Below are 23,162 nucleotides of genomic sequence, written 5' to 3'. Positions count from 1 at the left end.
GAGGTAGGTTTAAATCCCTATTATCTTAATCATATAGTACAGGACTTGTATTCATAGACCAAGGGACATACCCATCATAATGATGAGAACGGGAGGAACTTTGTCCTTAAAGCCCTGGTAAAGGAGTAGTCTGACCCACCTGGCTATAGTGAAGGTGTCCACTACAAGGATCTCCTGGTAGTACAAAAAGAGGCCATGGCTACCAAGCAGTTTGCAACAGCCTTAACCACATCCAAACAATGTAATGCAGTTTCCTTTTACTTGGGGCAGGACAGAGGTAAAACAGGACAAAGCCCTCATTCAAGTAGAAGGAAGAGATAAACTTTGTTTTGGTCTCAAAACCATCTTGTCCAAAATAAGAAAAGTCTCTTTACAAGAGAGCTGCTAATGCAGAAACAAGCCCAATATACATGACAACCACCAAGGCGAGGTATTCCAAAGAAATGTCTCTAATCTGTTCAAAGTGGGTTCTCTGAGGAGCAGAGAGCACCAGGTTGGGATGCCAAGGTGACACAGGAGTTCGGATTAGGGGAATTATATAAACACCTCCTTGTAGAAAGTATTGATAGCGGATTGCAAAACATTTGTGGAAGAGGATGGAGAAGGATAAAAACCTGTCTCTTGAGGGTACTCAGGGCCAGACGTTTGCAAAAGTGAAGAAAGGGCAAAAAAAAAAAATATAAAAGTGTTCTGGTATTCCCCAGAGTCCAGCCTTCTCTCCTCTCCCCATGCAAAGGTGGTCTTCCATGTGTGATGGTAAATCTTGTGAGAATTAGATTTCCCTGCCCGGATTGGCCGATCTTGATCCAGCAATGTGCATGTGAAAAGCAGCTCTCTCCATCCTCAATTGCTCAGGCAGAGAAGCAGGGGGCCAGAGAGAGGATTGGGGCTGCTCTGTGCAAAACCATTGCACAGAGAAGTATGGCATGTATGTTATGTAAAAAAAAAAAAAAAAAAAATGCATTTACAATCACTTTAAAGCCAGTGACTGAAAAGCAGGATGAACAGGGGGTCTTGGACCAGTAAGTCTGGTCTGTCTGTTTGCAAGAGGCCAAGGCTTGTACATCAAAAGTCTGAGTATGTCTGTGTACCACATTCTGGGCAGATTTTGTGTTATGAGAATCACCATGGCCCTATCCTATTCTCTTAAGCAGCAGTCATGGGAGGATCTTCAGAGGCAAAGCATAAACCAGTTGGAATCAACAGAGCATCTAATGCAAAGGTTATAGGATCTCTGGTTTTGACCACAAAATTTTTCAGCTTGTCAAACCTGGAAGCCAGAATTTACACATCTGGTGTTCCCCACCTTAGACAGATTTTGGGTGCAGAAGCCACTCCCAGATTTAGGCACTGACAGCTTAGGAAGTCCATCTGCCAATCGTTCACTTCAGGAATGCAGACAGCCGAGAATGCTTTAATGCAAGTTTCGGCCCATGAGAATTTTATATTTGTTTCTTTTAGGGCTGCTAAGCTTCAGATGCTCCCTTCAGAGGATTTATGTAGGCTGACTGACAATCTGAGGGCTCTGTTTCAGCTTGCAGATGGGGAGTTTTGACTCCTGCAGAGACCATGTCCCCTGGACAGTCATACAGTTGTAAATTTAACCTGAGCCTGTAAGGCTCACATCTTTTATTACCACGTTTCCAAGTCTTGCGAAGGAATGGCTTTCCCAATTCCAGGGAGAGATTGAAGATCCACCATACCAGAGAGCTTTGTTTGGCTGAACAGAATAATTTGGTCATTAAAAAGGTTTACATCTGCTTGTTCCATGTCCTGAAAATGTTGGATTGAAAGTGTCTGGAGTGAAACAAGGCAAAGGGAACTACCCAAAAGGAGGCCACCATGAGGCCCAGAACCCCTATGCATGTCCAAAAGTTGGACCTTAGGGAGGTAATCTTCTGGCTTGGGCTGTGTCCAAGATTAGACCAAGGTAGAATGTGTGAGGGTTGGAGAACAGACTTTGGAAAGTTGATTATCCAAAGGTTTGAAGGAACTGAATGGTCTTTTTGACATTGGCAGATAAGTTCCTCACTGAGGGGTCATTCAGTAGATCATTCAGGTAACTTGTGACATGAATGCCCTGGTTTGTAGAAAAAGCAGAAGTGGGTAATGCACTTTAGTGAACATTTGGGGCGCAGAGGAAAGCCTGAATGGCAATGCCACAAATTGCTGAACTCCCACAGCAAAATGCAGAAAGCATTGGCACGATAGTAAAATAAAGTGGAAGTGAAATACCGCGCTGTCGCTCAAAAAATATATAAACAGCAGCCAGCACAGCAAAGAGAAAATTGCAAACAGATAACTACTAAATGTGCAGCGCTAGAAAGAACAATCACTAAATTATAAGAGACCGTGATAAATATGCTGATGCATATACGTGGAACTCTTATATTATTAAAAATATAAAGATGATGAATAAGCCACCAACATGTGTGAAAAATAGATGAATATTGTGTACAAAAGCACATATAAAAAGTGAAACCAAAAGAGGCTCGAGTCCATAGATTGATTCTGGCAGTTGAATGTGGAGTCAACTGGATGACATCATTTGAACATCAGAGGGAAGACTGTTGAGGAGAGCAAGTATGGAAAATGACCACCGACAACAAGAAGGCTTACCGGAGTTAATGGACTCCAAAGGCCATACGCCCCCTGATTCATCAAGGCTTGTGGTGAAGCTTCAAACGATCAAGAACTTTACATCTGTAGACACTCTTATGAATGGATGACATTCACTCCTTCCTTCAACTAGTTCCCAATGCTGTTACTGGATAAAGATTCTCACAGAGGGGTGGGTTGGATCATACCCATATAAACACACAATGTAACCCAGAAATAAAAAAAAAAAAGGTTCCATATAGTGTGATATCATTGATAAAAAAAGTATTTATTAAATAAAAATTAGGAAAACCCACATTTCTGTAGAGATAAAAGCACTTATAAAAAAGAGAACTGTAGAGTCACGCAATGACACTGGAAGAGCTCGTCCCAACGCGTTTCATCTAAAGAGACATCATCTGGGGTATGAGCCTGCCACAGTCATTGCTCTTAAATAGAAAATGTGCCCCCAAAATGAAATACCCACAGGCGGTGAGCTCATGCTGCATTGATTGCACTATGGTTACTTCCGGTCATAAAAAACTGGCGCCGATGCGTGAAATTCAAACCTTGATATGAGGAATAAATGCTTTTCGCGCCTCTGAAGTTGGCATGATACCCTATTGGTCAAACTCCCACTGCGGGTTCAAGCCTCATTGTGAGACGCACAATATCCAATGGACAAAATGGCAATAATGCATGTAAAACAAGCCTCGCTTTAAACAGTGCCATTTTTTACAATCGGAAGGAACCATAGTGCAATCAATGCAACGTGAGAGCACCGCCGGTGGGCATTTCATTTTGGGGTTACATTCTCTATTTAAAAGCAATGACTGTGGCAGGCTCATGCCCCAGATGATGTCTCTTTAGATGAGACGCATCGGGACGAGCTCTGCTAATGTCATTGTGTGACTCTACAGCGCTTTCATCTCTACAGAAATATGAATGTCCCTTTATTTAATAGATACTCTTTTTATCAACGATATCACACTATGTGGAAATTTTTTTTTAATTTCTGGGTTACATCTTGTGATTATATGGGGATGATCCGACCCACCCCCCTGTGAGAATCTTTATCAAGTAACGTCATTGGGAACTAGCTGAAGGAAAGAGCGAATGTCCTCTATTCGTGAGAGAAGCTACAGAGATGTCAAGTTCTTGATCGTTTGGTGAAGCTTCACCACAAGCCTTGATGACTCAGGGGGCGTATGCCCCTTGGCATCCATTAACTCCGGTAAGCCTTCTTATTGTCGGTGGTGGTCATTTTCCATACTTACTCTCCTCAACCATCTTCCCTCTGATGTTCAAATGAGGTCATCCAGTTGACCCCACATTCAACTGCCAGGATCAACCAATGTTCATCTATTTTTCACTCATCATCACCTTGGTGGATTATTCATCATCTTTATAATTTTTATTAATATAAAAGAGTTCTATGTATATGTATCAGCATATTTATCACTTATACGGTCTCTTATAATTTAGTGATTGTTCTTTCCAATGCTGCACATCAATACATTTTATATATATATATATATATATATATACATACATACATATATACATATATACATACATACACACACACACACATATACACACATATACGGTGATGTAAGAAATTCTCCTTTTATTAAGAAAAGCAACTACAGATCATTGATTGCTTCAGGAATTTTGGTATACTAAGAGAAATCTCTCACCCTCTCTCGTAGAAAACCGCAATCAAATCGGTGTCCACAGTGAAAAGCATTTGGCGTATAGGCATAGCTTGTACCTCAAAGTGCATTGGTTGGGAAATCCTCCACTACAATTAATGTCCCCAATACTTTCCTTCATAACATCTTCAAGTAGAAGGAGATTACACTTTTGATTCCTGAACAGGGTCAGGGGAAGACAGGACTTGTAAAGTTTCTTGACTCTTAAAACTGAAAGGTCCAAGAGTGTGAAAAGTTTTAATCAAGAGTTCTGACTTTGCATAGAAATCTGCTTTTGTTAAACAGGCTGCATGGTGTGCACCTGAAAGGGAGTTAGACAGGAGGTAGTGGTGTCAATTGAGAACACAGATGTTTCCTTGTCCTGGAGCAACCACTCTGAGCAATGTTTTGCGCCTCCTGTAGCATGTCTGAAAAATGCATGTTGCTCTGGCCTTTAGTCTCAGCTCTCTTGTGCTTCTGATCGACCACTGCTAGTTAGGAGGTCCCCAGTGGGATACTCACAGTTTAGGAATGCAAAATTAAAAGGGGCTCTCCGTGTCCAGAGGAGCCACTATAACCCAGGTGCCGACTTCCTGTGGCTGTGTATCCGTAGAAGATGGCGGCAGCAACGTACTGCAGGCTTTCTTGACAGATGAAAACAAGTCACCTAGGATGTGTGAGATAGCTACCTCATCATTATGAGACCAAGTCAAAATAGGTGGGAAAATTCCAAAACATTAAAAAGTGCTCATGCTGAGAAGCATTAAAAACCAAAATGGCAGGGGTTACGTGAACTACTCCCAAATCCCCTGCATCCTAAAATGCCTGGACTTCAAGGTCTGAACCATAAAAATGGATCATGGCTCTGGGCCTGTATAGCATCCTGAAGCTTTACACGTTGCATTTCATGCCAAGGTGAGCACCTACAGCAAGATCCAGTGCCCAAAGCCAATAATACAGGCCAGCCCCACACAGTGAGGTCTGGGTATGGTCCCCGAAGTAGACACCAAAGGTAACAAATCCAGGAACTCCTAGGGAGTGCAAGGCAAAAAACTATCAGATGTTGACAGACGCTATAGATGGAAAAAAAAAATTGAATGGTTTAAAATGTACACCAAGTGTTCAATCACTTGAAAGGACAGCATATAACCCACAGTCTATGAATACAGGTCCTGTATCCTGTACAATTAAGAGAAGTATTTTCCATATTTAGAAAAAAAATGCACACTTTATTTTTAACCAACCACAGTTGACAAAAAGCAAGCGAATATGACCATGTACAGCCACAAGTAATGGCTGTTGAAAACACTATTCAACCTATGCAATGAAGTACAGTCACTAAAAACCCTGATCAAAATTTCAGCAGTGTTTTCCCCAATCCCCCAATAGGTTTACCCTAGAAATACAGAGAACTGAACACAGCCAAGTAAAATTATCTTGACTTAGTGAGGTTTGTCACAATTGGATCAAGTATGGGAGTGATCTTGCCAAAGTGTCCAATAAACTAGTTGGAGATAGAACCCATTCACCCAAAACCAAAGTTTTGTTTTTAGCTAGCACTTAAACATACACTTGTTGTAATAGAGGTATGAAGGCTGCCAGTGGTAGTTTTTTAATTTTAAAAATATTTGTTGTACGGTTGTCATGTTGATGCTTTCTCAGGTCTAGAACAAGCATGATGTAAAAGATTGTTCGAACACTAAAACTAGACAGCCAGTCAACTAACATTCTTAGAAGGCAATGGCAGCCCTCATGCATCTCATGTCAGGTATACTGTAAGAAATACTAATTTGGGGACGATACCTTGTGCAATTCATCATAAACAAGCTGATGTGCAAATCTTGGACAAGGTTCCTCCTCTTGAAGGTTTTTGTTCGGATTTTCCTTTGATGCTTGGTCGTTTTTATACACACAAGACCTGAACATACAAATTGCAAAATTAATAAAACAAAAAAAAAATCCAGGATACGATAAAATAATACCAATGTAGGCAAATAGGCTAAAGGAAACTTATTTTAAAACTCACTGTGAATTATGCCAAACTCTAAATTTATATCCCGATGGTTAGAGCTGAAGACTACAGTAAAGAAACTAAACTAAAAAAAGGATACAAAGGGGGCGTGGCCAAGATGGCGCTGTAAGCGGCGTTTTTTTTAGAGAGCTCCGCCGATCCGCACAGAAATCCGGATCCATCGGCTCAAAAAACGCTCTAAACTCACTCCTGCTGCCTAGTAGGGGATGGGGGATCCTATCCCTGCTGAGATCTGGGGCAAGTTTGGATTTCTGGTGTGAGATTGGGGACCCGGCCTACCGCGGGCTACTGGGCCGAAGCCGCGGCCTTTCCTGGCGGCCCGCGCGGCGAACCGGGGACCCCCTGCCGCGATCGGACTGCACATCAGGCTTCACCGACTGCTGCGGACCACAGGTGGGGGCGGGAGAGGCCATCCTGGACTGTATCTAGGCCGCGTCCTGGGCCTGACATCCCCCCCCCCCCCCCGCGATTTACTAGGCCGCGACCTTTCCTGGAGCCCCAGGGCCGCCGGATCAAAGGAGGGAGTGCTGTGTCTTGCTGGCCTAGTGCAAGGGGCCCTGTGATTGCTGAGACACATTGCTAAGCCACGGGAGCAGATCGTGGAGCACCCACATTCCTCTGATTATCCCTGTAGGCCTGTGTCAGCAGCTCCTGTGCCATTTGCTTACAGATGAGGGGAGAAGACTCCTAGGGGGACATAGACTTTACCTTACCAGCTGAGTGAATACCCCTGACCTCGCAGATAGGTCCCCTATACTTACTCTTGAATACTGCCCGAATCTGGGCCCCCACCACCTGAATGAGGCGCCGGAATTCCAGCGCAAGATACGGCAAAGGAGGTAAGAAGCTGACCTTCCCACCACAGCCGGACTCCCCCCAGACCCCCATTGACCACCGTCCGGAGGTCCCTAAGGTACGCGCCACCCACAGAGTCCCACAGACAGATATTATGGAGTCGGAAGACTCCCGTCCCCCCTGGCTGGCGGACGTCATGGCAGCCATCGCAACTTGCCAATCAACACTAACAACAAAGATCGAAGCAGTTCAGTTGGACATGGGTCTAATCCGTCAAGATATAGATAAAATCAGATCACGAGTCACTGAGACGGAGCAAAGACTGAGCACCACTGAAGACACCATTACGGAACATGAGACGTCACTCCGTACTCTCCAAACTAAAGTAAAGGCCCTTGAATATAGAGCCGAGGACGCGGAGAACAGGAACCGGCGTAATAACCTTCACATTGTTGGTTTACCGGAGGGGGTGGAGGGGAGTAACCCTACCTCCTTCATATAGGGCTTGCTCCGTGACCTGCTACCTGGGGCCCGCTGGTCACCTTACTACACGGCGGAAAGGGCCCACCGCATTCCACCTAAGCCGGGGCCTCCTGGATCCCCCCCTCGCACTTTCATTCTACGTCTACTTAATTTTAGAGACAGAGACGAAGTTCTCCGCGCCTCTAGAAACGTTGGGGACCTCAGATTCCAGAACACAAAGTTGATGATCTTCCCCGATTATACGGTAGAGACCCAGAAGCTCAGGAAATCTTTTGACCAAGTTAAGGCGGCTCTACGATCACGCAACATTCTTTACAGTGTACTTTTCCCTGCTCGCCTGAGAGTCCAGGATGGCGAGACAACTCGTTTCTTTACCTCTCCAAGGGAGGCCTCAACCTGGATGGACTCGCTACCACGGATCCGCTGACGGTTCACCTGGCATGTAAGGTGAGATCCTTCATTGTTTGTTCACCATAGCCCTGGCTCAGGTCTGAGGCAACATATGTATTCCCACATGGATGACTTTCTTTGTTATGCTCAGTTCAATCCATGGTGTGGACGGCCTTGGGAGGAGAAGTTTGTTACCCCTTCCAGGGAAATTCTAAGATAATGCCCCTGCCAAACAATTTGGTCAGGAGACCGTTGAAATATGAAGTTCCTTTACAACTTCTTGTTCTCTTGAGGGGTGCTAGGAACACTTTTGCTCAGTATCTTCACCCAACGATGGACAGACTTTACTGTGGGGTCGCACTTTCGGATATTTCCCCTTCATCTGACTTTATACACCCCCACAGCCTGTTGTATTATAACGGAGCTCTCAACTATATAAGCCGTTTGAAATGCTGTTTCCCCTCCCCGTGTGAAGTTTCGGGGGGTGAGTTCGCCTCTTCCACGGACCCTCTGTTGCAGCCGGCGAGCTGAATAAGTTCGGGATTGAAACCCGCCTCAGTTTTGGGGGGTTGGGTGAGGAAGGGGGGTGGGGTGAGTTCCCCTACTGGGGCCATTTTTATCTGCTTCGATTATTGGGATCCTTTATCTGTTTTTGGTTTGGTTTTGTTTTTGTTTGTTATTCATACCAAAATAATTGACTTATCAGCATTACACTGTCTACAAATGTGTCCGGTTCGGGTCCCGGGGTCCGGTCTGAGAGCCGCGATTTCCATTGATTCTAATACTCTTAACACTATCAATGGCCATGTCCTCACTTAACATTATCTCCTGGAACACCAGGGGACTGAATTCCCCAGTCAAACGCTCCCTGGTGTTCCAATTCATTAAGTCTTATAATCCACACATATGTGTGTTCCAGGAAACGCACCTGACAGGTCGTAGAATTCTGGCCCTTAAAAAACCATGGGTGGGACACCACTACCATTCCACGCACTCCACATTTTCTAGGGGTGTAACTATACTGGTACTGAGGTCACTTCCCTTTCGGCTCTTGGATTTGGCCCTGGACCCTGACGGACGCTATGTTATTATCCACGCAAAAATGTATTCTCTAACGTGGACTATTGTGGGCTTATATTTGCCCCCCCCCCCGGCCTCCTTGCAGGTGCTCAATCAGATCACTGGTAAGCTGGCCGACTTTGCCTCTGATAACAATGTCATATTGGGGGATTTTAATCTGGTCCCTGACCCAGATTTAGACAGGTTAACTCCTGCGGGAGGTCACTGCTCTGGGTTGGCTGAGTGGGCGGATACCTATGGGCTGACTGATGTCTGGAGGTGGCGTCACCCCCAATCTAGGGCATACACATGCCACTCGGCCTCCCACAGAACGTTTTCCCGCATAGACTTGGTCTTCGCAGGGACTCAGGTTCTCCCACGGGTCACAGACATACGAATATTGCCTAGGGGAATTTCCGACCATGCACCCTTGTTGTCTTTGGATCTCTCCCTAGGCTCAGTAGAAAGGATATGGAGGCTCTCCAGATTTTGGATTTCAGACACCGCAGTAGAATCCCAATTTAGAACCGAACTGCTTGACTTCTGGGCTATAAATGTGGGCTCTGCTGACTCCGCAGTAGTGTGGGATGCCTTCAAAGCCACGACGAGGGGGCACTACCAGACCATCATTGCCAGGGTCCGACGTGAGCGTAGGGCAGACTTAGTGAAGGCAGAGCGGGAGGCGTGTAGTGCGGAGGCTCTGTTTGTTCGTACCCGGGACCCTGTGCACTACTCGCATCTACAAATGTTGACGAAGGAGGTGGTTCGTCTCCGTACATCTCTCACCCAGAAGAAAATGTTGGCCCAATCTCAGCGGATTTTTGAACAGGGAGAGCGGTCTGGCCGTTTGTTGGCCTGGCTCTCTAGGGAACAGGCAGGTGGGATGAGCATTTCACATATTAGAGACTCCTCGGGACAGTTACTCCACACACCGGAAGGGATCAATTGTTGCTTCGCGGAATTTTATGAATCTCTCTATGGGTCCAGGGTAGGCTATAGAGGGGAGGATCTGGGGGCATATCTAGACGACATCGATATCCCAACCCTTACAGTAACGTATCGCGACAAGCTTGATGCTCCAATTACGTCCTTGGAGATACTACGGGCACTTAAATCAATGCAGACAGGGAAAACTCCGGGACCTGATGGCATCCCTGTAGAGTTTTATAAACAATATGCCACAGAACTAGTTGACAAACTACAGGTCCTCTTCTCTGAGTCGTCGCGTCTGGGGAAACTTCCAGACACGATGAGCGAAGCAATCATTGTAGTGATACCCAAGCCAGGGAAAGACCCCACGTTGTGCTCCTCGTACCGCCCTATATCTCTTCTGAACGTGGATGCAAAAGTACTGGCAAAAGTATTGGCCAATAGGCTTAACCTGGTAATTACTGCTTTAATCCACAGAGATCAAACTGGCTTCATGCCCGGCAGAGGAACTGACATTAATATCAGACGCCTCCACACTCACATAGACGGGGCGGACGAGGTGACTAACGGGATGGTGGCCTCACTCGACGCGGAGAAGGCCTTTGACTCCGTCGAGTGGGGCTACTTATGGGAGGTTCTCTCGCGATTCGGGTTTGGTCCGGGTTTCACGAAATGGCTCCGCATGCTGTACCATAGCCCCTCAGCTAGAGTGCGTACCAATGGATGCCTCTCGGGGAAGTTCCAATTGTCTAGAGGCACGCGACAGGGGTGTCCCCTTTCCCCGGGTCTATTTGCTCTGGCAATGGAGCCTCTGGCTATATTGTTGAGGGCCGACCCTGGGGTAAGGGGTCTTCAGGTAGGACCCATTGAGGAGAAGTTATCGCTTTACGCGGACGATGCTCTGCTTTATTTAGCGGATGCGTCGTCCTCTTTGCAGACTGCACTTAATCTGATTGATCGATTCGGTCGGTATTCGGGGATTCGTATCAATTGGGACAAGTCGATCCTATTCCCGCTCCATCCCTCGACCCCAAGGGTACCACACCCGCAACTTAAATGGGTAGATGATTTCAAATATTTGGGGATAAAAATTAGTGGTAAGGTTCAAGATTACATTGACAACAATTTGCGTCCACTCATGACACAACTTACGGCTAAATGCTCTGCTTGGCGTTCCCTTCCATTGACTCCTGTTGGCAGAGTCAACCTGCTAAAAATGATATACCTTCCCAAATATCTATATTTCTTTCGTAATACACCCATACCCATCCCTAGGACCTTTTTCCGAAGGCTGGAGAGCCTATTAATACACTTTGTCTGGGCTGGGAGGCCACCCAGGGTGGCCAAGCAGATCTTATATCTCCCTCTCTCGGGAGGGGGACTGGCGCTACCGAATTTCCAAATCTACTACTGGGCTGCAGTTCTGGTCACGATTCGGTGGTGGTTCTCCCAGCCCACGCAAAATCCCGCGGTCACTTTGGAGGCAGCCATTCTGGGCTCCTTTGCTGCTTTGAGTAATCTCCCGTTTCGGGGTCTCAGGGCCAGTTTGTCCATGACGACCCCGATGCGTACCACTGTAAAGGTTTGGCAGGAGGCCAGGAAAATATATGGGAAACCTAATCACATTTCACCTCACATGCCCCTGTGGGGCAACCCTATGCTACCCCATTTTTATACTTTACCGGACCCCTCTCTCTGGGCTAAAAAGGGAATTCTTACACTAAAGCACATAGTCAAGGATGGCAGGCTTATGACTTTTCAAGCCCTTAGACAATCCTTTGCTATTCCTGCCTCCTTCCAGTTTAGATACTGGCAGCTGAAGCACGCCTTTGAGGCTCAGTTCCCGGCCCCCCTCACTCTGGAACCGGACTCTATTGAAAGACTCTTGACTTCCAGCGTGATGGGGAAGCCCCTCTCCACACTATACCTATACCTGACAGTGGAGTATGATGCCAAACTAACTAAAACCTGGGATAAGTGGGAGGGTTGATATTCCCTCTTTAGCTGAAGAGGAATGGAAGGAGTGTTTAATATCCTACATTCCTTCCATGATCGCTGCAAAAGGACAGGTTCATACAATTCAAGTTCCTACACAGGGCGTATTTTACTCCACAGAGGTTGGCGCGTATTTACCCTCAGAGAGATCCCAATTGTCAGAGATGCAGACAGGAAGTGGGTACTTTCTGGCACATGGTCTGGTCGTGTCCCTGTCTCCGACTCTTTTGGTCAGCGGTGGCGTCCACATTGAGCAATGTCATAGGATCGGATTTGCAGGCGGATCCCCAGATACTACTGCTCAGTCATTTGGAAGATGTTGAGGGTGATAGGTATAGCAAATTGTGTCTAACCTTCGCATTGTACTATGCTAGGAGGGAAATTCTATTGCGGTGGAAAATGGTAGAGCCTCCTACCTTGGCCTCGTGGATAAGGTCTGTGAATAAGGTGCTCCCTCTGTATAAATTAACGTATGAAAGTAGGCAATGCCCGAGGAAGTTCGATAAAATCTGGTCGTCCTGGGTCGACGCCTCCGGAGACCCTGATCCCCCTACCCCATAGGACGGGGAAGGTAATGGAGGATATCCTATATCTCACGTCTCTTCCCTTTATGCCTATTTTCTTTCATCCCATTCCTTCTCATCCCTCCTTCCCCTCTCTTCCTTTCTTCCTCTCCTTCTCCTTCCTTCCTTTTCCCCTCTCCCCGCCCCCCCCCCCCCGGCTTCCCTTCCCCTGCTGTCCCTACCAGGTTTAGTTGAATATTGGGCCACCCATTTTATACTATCAAAATGTATGAAGATTTGAGCTTTGAGAGGTCTGGTTGAGTAAACTTCTGATGTTTGCACACCTGGAATTTCTGATAAATAACGGCTATTGTTTAAGGGTCAATTTTACTGTTTTTCATTCTCACTACAATGTCTGTATTAAACTTTGTATTGTTCTGCTGATTTGTTCAATAAACAAAAATTTCTGTAAAAAAAAAAAAAAAAAAAAAAAAAAGGATACAAAAGTAAAAAAGGTGGGTATCTGGGACTTTTGGGGCACAGGCACCAAAGGAAGTATATATCATAAAAAGCCAAAATGTTATTATTGTAAACAAAGTCATATAAAAAAAAAAAAAAAAATTCTTTGCTGATCTAATAGAGCCTCACTCACCACTTAACAGCACATCCATTCTAATAGGTATGGAGTATTCCAGCAAAATTCTTAGGCGTTATCCAAGAACAAAGAATGATGCATTTTGAACAGATCTAGCCAAGGAGAGTTAAATATTTTTCAGCCAAATATGTATTAAAAAAAAACAAAACAAAAAAAAAAAAAACTGCCAGCCTGTAGATCTGGAAACATCTAGAAGGGTACATATAGATAGGGATACATGCAAGGATGAGGGAACATGCAAATAATGTGGCAATAGTGTAGAGTATTCCAAGATTCCCATCAGCCACAGCGGTCCCCAAAGGCCCATATTGGAATCAGAAAATCATACAAAAAATACCACTTTCAAAGCGATTGTATGATAATCTGATCGTTAGCACACTTGAGTCGATCACAATTCATGCAAAATATTCAGATGGGAAAAAACATGAAAAGTCCATCAAGTCCAACATATGTGTGTGATTATAGGTCAGTATTATATTGTATATCCTTGTATGTTACGTAGTTTAAAAGGTTAAACCTCTTTTTTTCTAATTTTAATGCGTGACCACGTGTCTTGTTAAACTCCCTTCTGCAAAAAAGTTTTATCCCTATTGTGGGGTCACCAGTACGGTATTTATAAAATTGAAATCATATCCCCTCTCAAGCGTCTCTTCTCCAGGGGAGAATAAGTTCAGTGCTCGCAACCTTTCCTCATAACTAATATCCTCCAGACCCTTTATTAGCCTTGTTGCCCTTCTTTGTACTCGCTACATTTCCAGTACATCCTTCCTGAAGACTGGTGCCTAGAACTGGACAGCATACTCTAGGTGCGGCCGGACCAGAGTCTTGTAGAGCGGGAGAATTATTATTTTATCTCTGGAGTTGATCCCCTTTTTAATGCATGCCAATATTCTGTTTGCTTTGTTAGCAGCAGCTTGGCATTGCATGCCATTGCTGAGCCTATCTACTAGGACCCCCAGGTCCTTTTCCAACCTCAATTCCCCCAGGGGTTCTCCCCCCAGTGTAGAGATTGCATTCATATTTTTGCCACCAAAATGCATTATTTTACATTTTTCTACATTAAACCTTATTTACCATGTAGTTGCCCATTAATTTGTTCAGATCTTTTAGCAATGTTTCCACATCCTGCGGAGAAGTTATTGCCCTACTTAGCTTAGTATCGTCCGCAAATACAGCGATTTAACTGTTTACCCCATCCTCCAGGTCGTTTATGAACAAAATAAATAGGATTGGTCCCAGCACAGAACTCTGGGGGACCCCTCTACCCACCCCTGACCATTCCAAGTACTCCCTATTTATCACCACCCTCTGAACTCACCCTTGTAAACAGTTTTCAATCCATGTACTCACCCTATGGTCCATGCCAACAGACCTTATTTTGTACAGTAAATGATTATGGGGAACTGTATCAAATACTTTTGCAAAATCCAGATATACCACGTCTACGGGCCTTCCTTTATCTAGATGGGAACTCACCTCCTCATAGAAGGTTAATAGAATGATTCTTCATGAATTCATGCTGATTATTGCTAATGATACTTTTCGCATTACTAAAATCTTGTATATAGTCCCTTATCTCCTCCAAGAGCTTGCATACTATTGTTTTAGGCTAACTGGTCTGTAATTCCCAGGGATGTGTTTTGGGCCCTTTTTAAATATTGGTGCTACATTGGCTTTTCTCCAATCAGCTGGTAACGTTCCAGTTGTAAAAATACAGTTGTCATCTGAAAATACAAATACATTACATCACTTCCAAAATGTTATTCTGTTGTACAAAAATTTCCGTAACTTTAGTAACCTTTATTTTCGGTATTAGACTAGCAGGCAAAAAAAAAAAAAAAAGTGCTGATCATTAATTCAATACTCTCATCGTGGGTATCAGGCATAAGGTTCAATGGTGGGACCGGTGCAGCTGGCAGGAATCCCAGGATACTCTTACACACTGCATTATTGCCACTTTAAAATGTGCATGATGCAGTGTCCTTGCATGTATCCCTGTCCAATACCCAGATGTGTACATAAGGAGGACACATGCAAGGATGCAGGAACATGCACATTTGAATATTGTGGCAATATTACATTGTATAAGAATACCCCGAAATTCTTGTCAGCCGCACCAGTCCAAAATGAGCAATGGTGAGAAGGGCGCGGATGGTGGGAATACTGGGATACTCTTAAACACTGCACTTTTGCCACATTATTTTTGTGTTTGTTGCCAAGTCCTTGCGGACCCCTACGGATGTTTCCAGATGTACAGCCTGGCAGGTTTTTTCAAATCTATATTTGGCCGACAAGTATTTAACTCTCCTCGGCTTTATATGAATGTCTTTAAGCCCCTTATGAAGATCTGCTCAAAATGTGTCAGGCTTTGCTCTTGGGATAACTTCTAAGGATATTACCATACTCTTTTACAACAGATAATCTGATGAGAGGAGAGAAACTATTAGATCAGAGAAGAATTTTCTTATTTATGGTTTTATACTTGTAATAACATTTCAAATTTTTATCACATATGCTTTCTCTGGTTAATGTCTGCACCCAATAGTCTGATACCAACCTTTACTCTGTATCCTATGCCACATAGTGGGATGTTGGCAAATACACAATACCAAGTCACATCTCGCTTTTTACCATAATCTAAAAAAAAAATAATAAAAGCTGCCAGTAGGCAGATAAATGCAGGCGATACAATTGGCAACTTACAATATTTCAAAAACTGTCATCCTCGTCTCTTCCTAATATGCACACTTTTTCTATGTCAATAACTTGATCATTTCTGGAGAAACAACAACAACTTTATGGTCCCATCTACTGAATCTTTAAAAAAACACGTCATTTGGCAGCTCCCATATTTCTATCATTTCAAGATTTTTATTTTTTATTTATTTATTTTTTTTTTTTAAGAGGCCACTTCACTGATAAAACTTGCCATCTGACAAAACCTGTTCTAAGAGAATACATAGGGTGACTTTGCTGACCACCTCCTGAAAATACTAGTGTTGGCCAGTATCAAAATCTGAACTTTTCCCATCCTGCCCGCCCAATCCCCTCTTAACCATCCAGCCAGCAGTTCAATTTTCTTTACCTGGGGAAGTAGATTATACTCACTGTGTACCACCATCCAGGGTTCCTTGCTGATGCCCGGAAGCCCAACAACAAGTACACAGAGGGAGAAGACCCGGCACTGTATGATTGCTTGACCGTGGCTTCAGGTTAAGTGAAATAGGGGCCTTCGTAAGGGTTTTTTTTATCCCAGCGAGAAGGCAGAAGGGGGGGCTATTTTATCCCAGAGTTGGGCTTTACAGTACATTTAAACCCCAAACTCTTTCATTTGAAACAGAGCAGACAAAAGTCAATCTCCCTTCACTTCCTGTCCTGTTTCCACAACAGTAAGTGAAAACTCTCAAAAGCCCCTCTATACCTATTCTATTAGTAAATGACAGCTTTGGATTTTCCAATCACTTTCTTTCCTAGTGATAATGGTAACCAGGACAAAAAGGGGTAAATCTTCTCAGGGAAGAACCAGACAACAATCTGATAGGAATTCTAAACTAGGTCTATTCTATCTACAATCAGCAGGACAAAAGATATAGTATAGCCTGGGGTTCACCTAACTATAGGTCTGTTTAACCACTTCAAAACTGGGCCATTTCTGATATTTTTCACATGTAAAAATCTGCATTTGTTTTTTTATTTACTAGAAAATTTACTTAGAAGCCCCAAACAATAAGTATTTTCTGAAAACAAAGTCAGTAAAGACAAAGGCAGTTTATCAAATGCAAATTTTAAGGAAAAAAAAAATACACTTTAATGAATTTCTGTGCACACAAACACATTAAAATGCCAATTTGGTAAGATAAATAAATATATGTTACTCCGAGGAAATAAATACCCAACATGTCACGCTTTAAAATTGCTTAATTGCCCGGAACAGTGACAAACTACGGTACCTAAAATTCTTCATAGGCGGCCTTTTCAAAAGCCTTTACAGGTTACCAGTTTACACAAAGTCTGGTGCAAGAATTATTGCTCACTCCAACGTTTGCAACAATACCTCACGTGGTGTGATCACCATTTACGCGTGCGCGCGTGTGTCCTAAATGCACAAACAACCCCTTGTGATAGCATGGGCCATAACAGGCCCTCTCTATGGAGAGATCTGGGGGGTCTATTAAACTCTAAATCTCCTCTCTGCCCCCTCAAAGCAGCCAATCAAGCTCCTAACTGTTTGAAACAAACTGAAACCAGAAGTGAAGAAATCCTTGTGGCTTCCGTTCCACTCTTCAGTGCATATAATGCAACTGGTCACATTGGTCCCAGTCTCCTGGGTGGGGGGTGGAGGAACCACCTTCTGTCGCCTAGAAAAGTGACTTGGTGGCTTTTTAGCCTCTCAGATTATTTTAATTTAAAAAGAAATCACCGGCTGAATAAAACGATATATGAATCATGGGTGCAGCTGCAGCCATGACCCAGATAATACCACCACTTCCCAAGGACGTATGTCGGGCAGGAAGTGGTTAAACACGTACCAATTTTTACAGGGCTGATTTCTAGTGGTCCACTTTTAGTGTAAGATTATTTCTGTAAATAAATTATACAAATAAAACAGAACTTTGCGAGTGTCTATACATACCAACTATTCCTGACAATATCATAAATCCAGAAGGAATTTCTGACGTTCTCCTCCCGTTTCTCTTTGTCTTTACTCAAACCTGACAAAACGTGGATTTCATTCAGCTCTGGATCAATGGTGGCTCTCTGAGTGAAACCTGTCATTGGAACTGTAAAAAATCATGCTAGTTAGAACAGTTAAGGCTCAGGGATCAGTTATATGTAACAAAAATGTCTGTACACCATCATTCCAGAAACAGAGTGAATCGCCCCAGTGATCTCCTGGTGACCCCGCCAGTCCCTTTGCTTTCCTATTAGAAACTGACCACACTAAGCAGAAGAGCACACCATGGTAAGTTCTCCAGCTATGCTGAGAATTCAGCCCGCTCTCCTCCAATAATCAGACTTGTTCTGAACCCCCCCTCCCATTTTTGTTCTTGCATTGTATTAGACCGAGAATTGTACACTTGCCTTCCCTGGACTCATTGTGTAACGTGAACACATGGCTGAAACAGCTACATGAAAACGGTTTCCTAGTGCCTGTGCAGTCAGTTATGCCATAAAGCAGCCAGTGCTGTACTTGCAAAAAATAAATAATCAGTTCTCCACCTGTTGCACATATAGTCCATCACATGGGGAACTTACAGATTTGCATTGTGGAACAAAAAGCACAGTGCAGCACTGAAAAGACAGATAGCTAATAATTTGCATTCAATGGGCAAATATAGCTGTCCCCTGCAGCACACATTTAAATACAAGCACTTAAAAGGCTTGTAAAAGCTCAGTTTTTTTTAACTTGTGTGCATCTGTGCCGCCCCGCACCCCCCCCCCCCCACCCCCACCCACCCCCTTCCAAACATAGCTGAGCTCTCTTGATCCAGCGATGTCCACGAAAGCCTCGGCTCTCCTGTAAATCTCACTCCTCATTGGCTGAGGCAGCAGGAGCCATTGACCAGTAAGCCAATGAGGAGAGAGGGTGGGGCTGAGCCGCAGCGGTGGATGGACACGCAGAGCTGCGGCTCAGGAGCCAGTGTAAGCTGCTTGCAGTGGGGGCGCTTGGCAGGAGGAAGGCAGGTAAGTATAACAAGTTTGTGGTTTTGTTTTTAAACCAATACTTTAATATCACTTTAACATACCATGCCAAATCTCTAACATGCATAGCCAAAGACGTATAAAATGATACTTTATGCAGGTAAAAAAAAAAAAGTGCATTTATTTACTTATTTTTGAAGCATGTAAAGCACTGCACCAGCGATTAGCAGATCACTGATGCCATGCAGGTCTTCTGCAGATCTGTCAGTGTATCTATGTGCCCGAACATCCCATACAGGAATGCACAATCTGAAAGGAAGAATTAATGAACTACAAGCCACCAAGGATGTCGGGGCTTGTAGTTCATTCACACAGAGCTGTGTGAATGTATGATGCGGCCGTGTGGGCGTAGCCACACGTGGCTGCGCGGATTTCAAAAAGTGACAGCTAGTACAGGAAACTTCTTCCCGTACTGCCGTCACAAAAAATGGGTGGAACATGTAACATGTTCCCAAAGGTTACATAGTGGGTGAGGTTGAAAAAAAAAAAAAAAAAAAGACACAAGTCCAACATATGTGTGTGATTATATGTCAGCATTACATTGTGTATCCCTGTATGTTGTGGTCGTTCAGGTGCTTATCTAATAGTTTTTGAAACTATTGATGCTCCTCGCTGAAACTACCGTCTGTGGAAGGGGATTCCACATCCTTGCTGCGCTTACAGTAAAGAACCCTCTACGTAGTTTAAGGTTTAACCTCTTTCCTTCTAATTTTAATGAATGGCCTTCCCTTCCGCGAAAAAGTTTTTTCCCTATTGTGGGGTCACCAGTACGGTATTTATAAATTGAAATCATATCCCCTCTCAAACATCTCTTCTCCAGAGAGAATAAGTTCAGTGCTCACAACCTTTCCTCATAACTAATATCCTCCAGACCCTTTATTAGCTTAGTTTCTCTTTTTTGTACTCGCTCCATTTCCAGTACATCCTTGCTGAGGACTGGTGCCCAGAACTGGACAGCATACTCTAGGTGCGGCCGGACCAGAGTAGAGCAGAAGAGCAGAAGAATAATTATTTTATTTCTGGAGTTGATCCTCTTTTTAATGCATGCCAATATTCTGTTTGCTTTGTTAGGCTCAGCAATGGCATGCAATGCCAAGCTGCTGCTATCTACTAGGACCTCCATGTCCTTTTCCATCCTAGAACTTACCCTTTAAAGTGGAGCTCCGGTAAGTTTTCTGAAAATTAAAAGTCAGCAGCTACAAAAACTGTAGTTGCTGATTTTTATTAACAGACCCTTACTTGGATGCAGTGATGTGCTCATCGAAGGTGGCACCAGGGACTAGAGGTCGACAGTTATGGGTTTTTCTCTGGCCGATGCCGATATTTAGAAATCTCAGTGGCCGATGGCCGATATGTGATGCCGATTTTTTTGGGCCAATATATGAGGCCGATTCTCCCCCCCCCCCCCCTCATCTCATAAAATCTAACAGTTAGACCCCTTTCACACTGGGGCGTTTTTCAGGCGCTTTTGGGCTAAAAATAGCACCTGTAAAGTGCCTGTAAAACGGCTCCCCTGCAGTCTCAGTGTGAAAGCCTGAGTGCTTTCACACTGAGGCGATGCGCTGGCAGGATGTTAAAAAAAAAGTCCTGCAAGCAGCATCTTTGGAGCGGTGTATACCACCACTCCTGCCCATTGAAATGAATGCGCACCGCTGCCGAAGCGCCTGCAAAGCGTTTCGGCAGCGGTGCTTCAGGGGCGCATTTAACCCCTTCCTCGGCTGCTAGCTGGGTTATAAGTGCCCCGCTAGCAGCCGAATAGCGCCGCTAAAATGACAGTAAAGCGCCGCTAACACTAGCAGCGTTTTACCGTCAACGCATGCCCGCTCCAGTGTGAAAGCAACCTTAAGTGATACAGAAAATTTTTTACATTTAAACATTTATTAAACAAAACAAACCTCCAATCAGTTCACTTGTATGTAGAATTTAGAAAAAAGAAAAAAAACTATATATCTTAAATATTAAATATACAAAAACAGGTAATCAAAACTTTTGCACGAAAAAATGGGCTAACTTTACTGCTTAGTTTTTTTTTTTTATTTATTAATGTATTTTTTTTTTTTTTAAATTGTGTTTGAAAGACCGCTGCGCAAATACCGTGTGACATAAAATATTGCAACAACCGCTATTTTATTCCCTAGGGTCTCTGCTAAAAAATATATATATATATATATATAATGTTTGGGAGTTCTAAGTGATTTTCTAGCAGAAAATACAGGATTTTTACTTGTAAGCAACAAATGTAAGAAAAGATTTAGTCTTTAAATGGTTAAACTGAGAGCTTCTACACACAGAATTTAGTTCATTCATAAGTGTAAACATTGTATCCTTCATGTTCTATTTAATCATATTCGGCAGGCTGCCCAGAGGAGGGAGAAGTCAAGATTTCAGGCAACTTGCACTGCCTTCTATTACAGAAGTCATTTGCAAGTCACGCTGAAGTTATATCGGCCTTTTTTATCAGCACAATCGGACGATGCCGATTAAGTAAAAAACAACAAATATCGGCCGATATATCGGTCGACCTCTACCAGGGACGGTCTTCGGTGCCAGCATCTTAACTGTCGGCACCGATAGCTTGAAGCTTCAAAGCCAGGTGCCCACAGCGCATGAACAAGCAGGACATTGTGAATGGCCCTGCAGTCTCCTGGGAGCTGTGAAGTTTCCCAGAAGACTGCAGGGAGGAGGAGAACTTCCACTCTGATCGCCCAGATTTTCTTTTTTAATAAATCTGCAAAAATGTCAACAATTCTGTGTTTTTCTGTCAATATGGGGTGCTGTGTGTACATTAATGAGGGGGAAAAAAAATGAACTTAAATGATTTTAGCAAATGGCTGCAATATAACAAAGAGTGAAAAATTTAAGGGGGTCTGAATACTTTCCGCCCCCACTGTATATCTGAGTGCAGGCTGTTCCTGGTGTACTTTTTCTAATATACTTCAGGCAGTGTACACAGTACTGTGCACCCATAGTGCAGATGCTACTACTTTCCTGGTGGTGTACACAGTACTGTGCACCCATAGTGCAGATGCTACTACTTTCCTGGTGGTGTACACAGTACACCCATAGTTATTACACTTCTGTTGGTGTACACGGTACCATGCACCCATAATGCAGTTGCTACTACTTTTCTGGTGGGGTACACAATACAGTACACCCATAGTTATTACACTTCTGTTGGTGTACGCAGTAACGTGCACCCATAGTGCAGTTGCTAGTGCTACTACTTTTCTGGTGGTGTACACAATACAGTTCACCCATAGTTGTTATTAAACTTCCTTGCTACTACAACACCTTCACTTGTTTTTCCCTTTGTTTTGTAGGCAACAGATCATAAGCAAAGCTAGAAGACAAATCAAAAGTCATTTCAGTTACCCATGCCAGAATCTTTCTTTGTTCCATCTGAGATGATTTCCACATGGTCGCTGTCCACATCATAACTAAAAAAGTCATTCAAGTAGGTCTTCGACCTTTGTCCACCAAACACATACAAGCAGCGATTTTTCTTGAATGAATAAGAACAGATTATGTAAAATGGTCAGTTTTATATTTAACATACCCAAATTTTTCACCCTGGTTATGGCATATTTTTCACAGTCCACTCAATCTCCACAGCAATTGGTTTGGGAGTTTATACTCAATGTTGCCCATTATCCCCCATCCCATAACCCCCCCCCCTCCCCCTCAGACATATGCCTAAAATAACCTGTCACTTGTCTTGAACAACATAATTACAAATATTACCTGCTCAAAATTTGCTTCATAAGAATTTTAATGCAAAATATATAAAATACAAAGTATCCTTACAGAGTGAAAAAGCATGCAGTGTCCAATTCTGGATTGTATATCTTCAGGTCCAGCATTACAAGAGTCTTCTCTAAGCAGTTTCCACACCTGTGTTCGACAATCAAACGCAAAGAGTCCACTGAACTGGGGCTCACTGGCCCTGCTGTCATCAACATTACCATTGCATGTCAGTATTCGGCCTCCAAATGTGTAAATCATGTGCTTTTCAGAATCCATACACATCTAAAAATCCAGGAAGAGACAATTTACAACAAATTAGGCATCTAAAATGAGCAAAGCAATTATTCCTACTGGAACCCACAAATTAAATTTACCTTGTCTGCATGTTTTTTAAGCAAACTGCAAGCGACTTCATTCTCATGAATGGTACTTCTTAAGGTCACATTCACACTATTGAATGTGGCCGTTTGCAATTACCAGTTCCCTGCAATTAGCTGAGGGTGGAAAGCCCCATTTAAAGCAATGTTCGTGGTCATTTGCATGTAATCGGTCACAGAGCAATTTCCTGCTGATGATCGACC

General features: G+C 43.6%; 1 protein-coding gene across 2 annotated transcripts in view; it reads right to left on the bottom strand.

Moving 5' to 3' along the window:
* Positions 1-23,162, bottom strand: part of MKLN1 (muskelin 1) — a 103,667-nt gene that overhangs the window by 15,183 nt on the left and 65,322 nt on the right. For both annotated transcript variants that reach the window (XM_073619413.1, XM_073619414.1), the window contains 4 exons: positions 22,642-22,863; positions 22,210-22,339; positions 17,768-17,915; positions 6,096-6,210 (listed from right to left, as the gene is read on the bottom strand). In XM_073619413.1, coding sequence (XP_073475514.1) covers positions 6,096-6,210; positions 17,768-17,915; positions 22,210-22,339; positions 22,642-22,863 — 615 coding nt within the window. The remainder of the gene's footprint in view (positions 1-6,095; positions 6,211-17,767; positions 17,916-22,209; positions 22,340-22,641; positions 22,864-23,162) is intronic.

Source organism: Aquarana catesbeiana, linkage group LG03 (assembly GCF_042186555.1).
Source record: "Aquarana catesbeiana isolate 2022-GZ linkage group LG03, ASM4218655v1, whole genome shotgun sequence".
In the NCBI taxonomy this organism is placed as follows: Eukaryota; Metazoa; Chordata; class Amphibia; order Anura; family Ranidae; genus Aquarana; species Aquarana catesbeiana.
The sequence above is the reverse complement of the archived record's forward strand: the minus strand, read 5'-3'. Positions and strand labels throughout refer to the sequence as shown.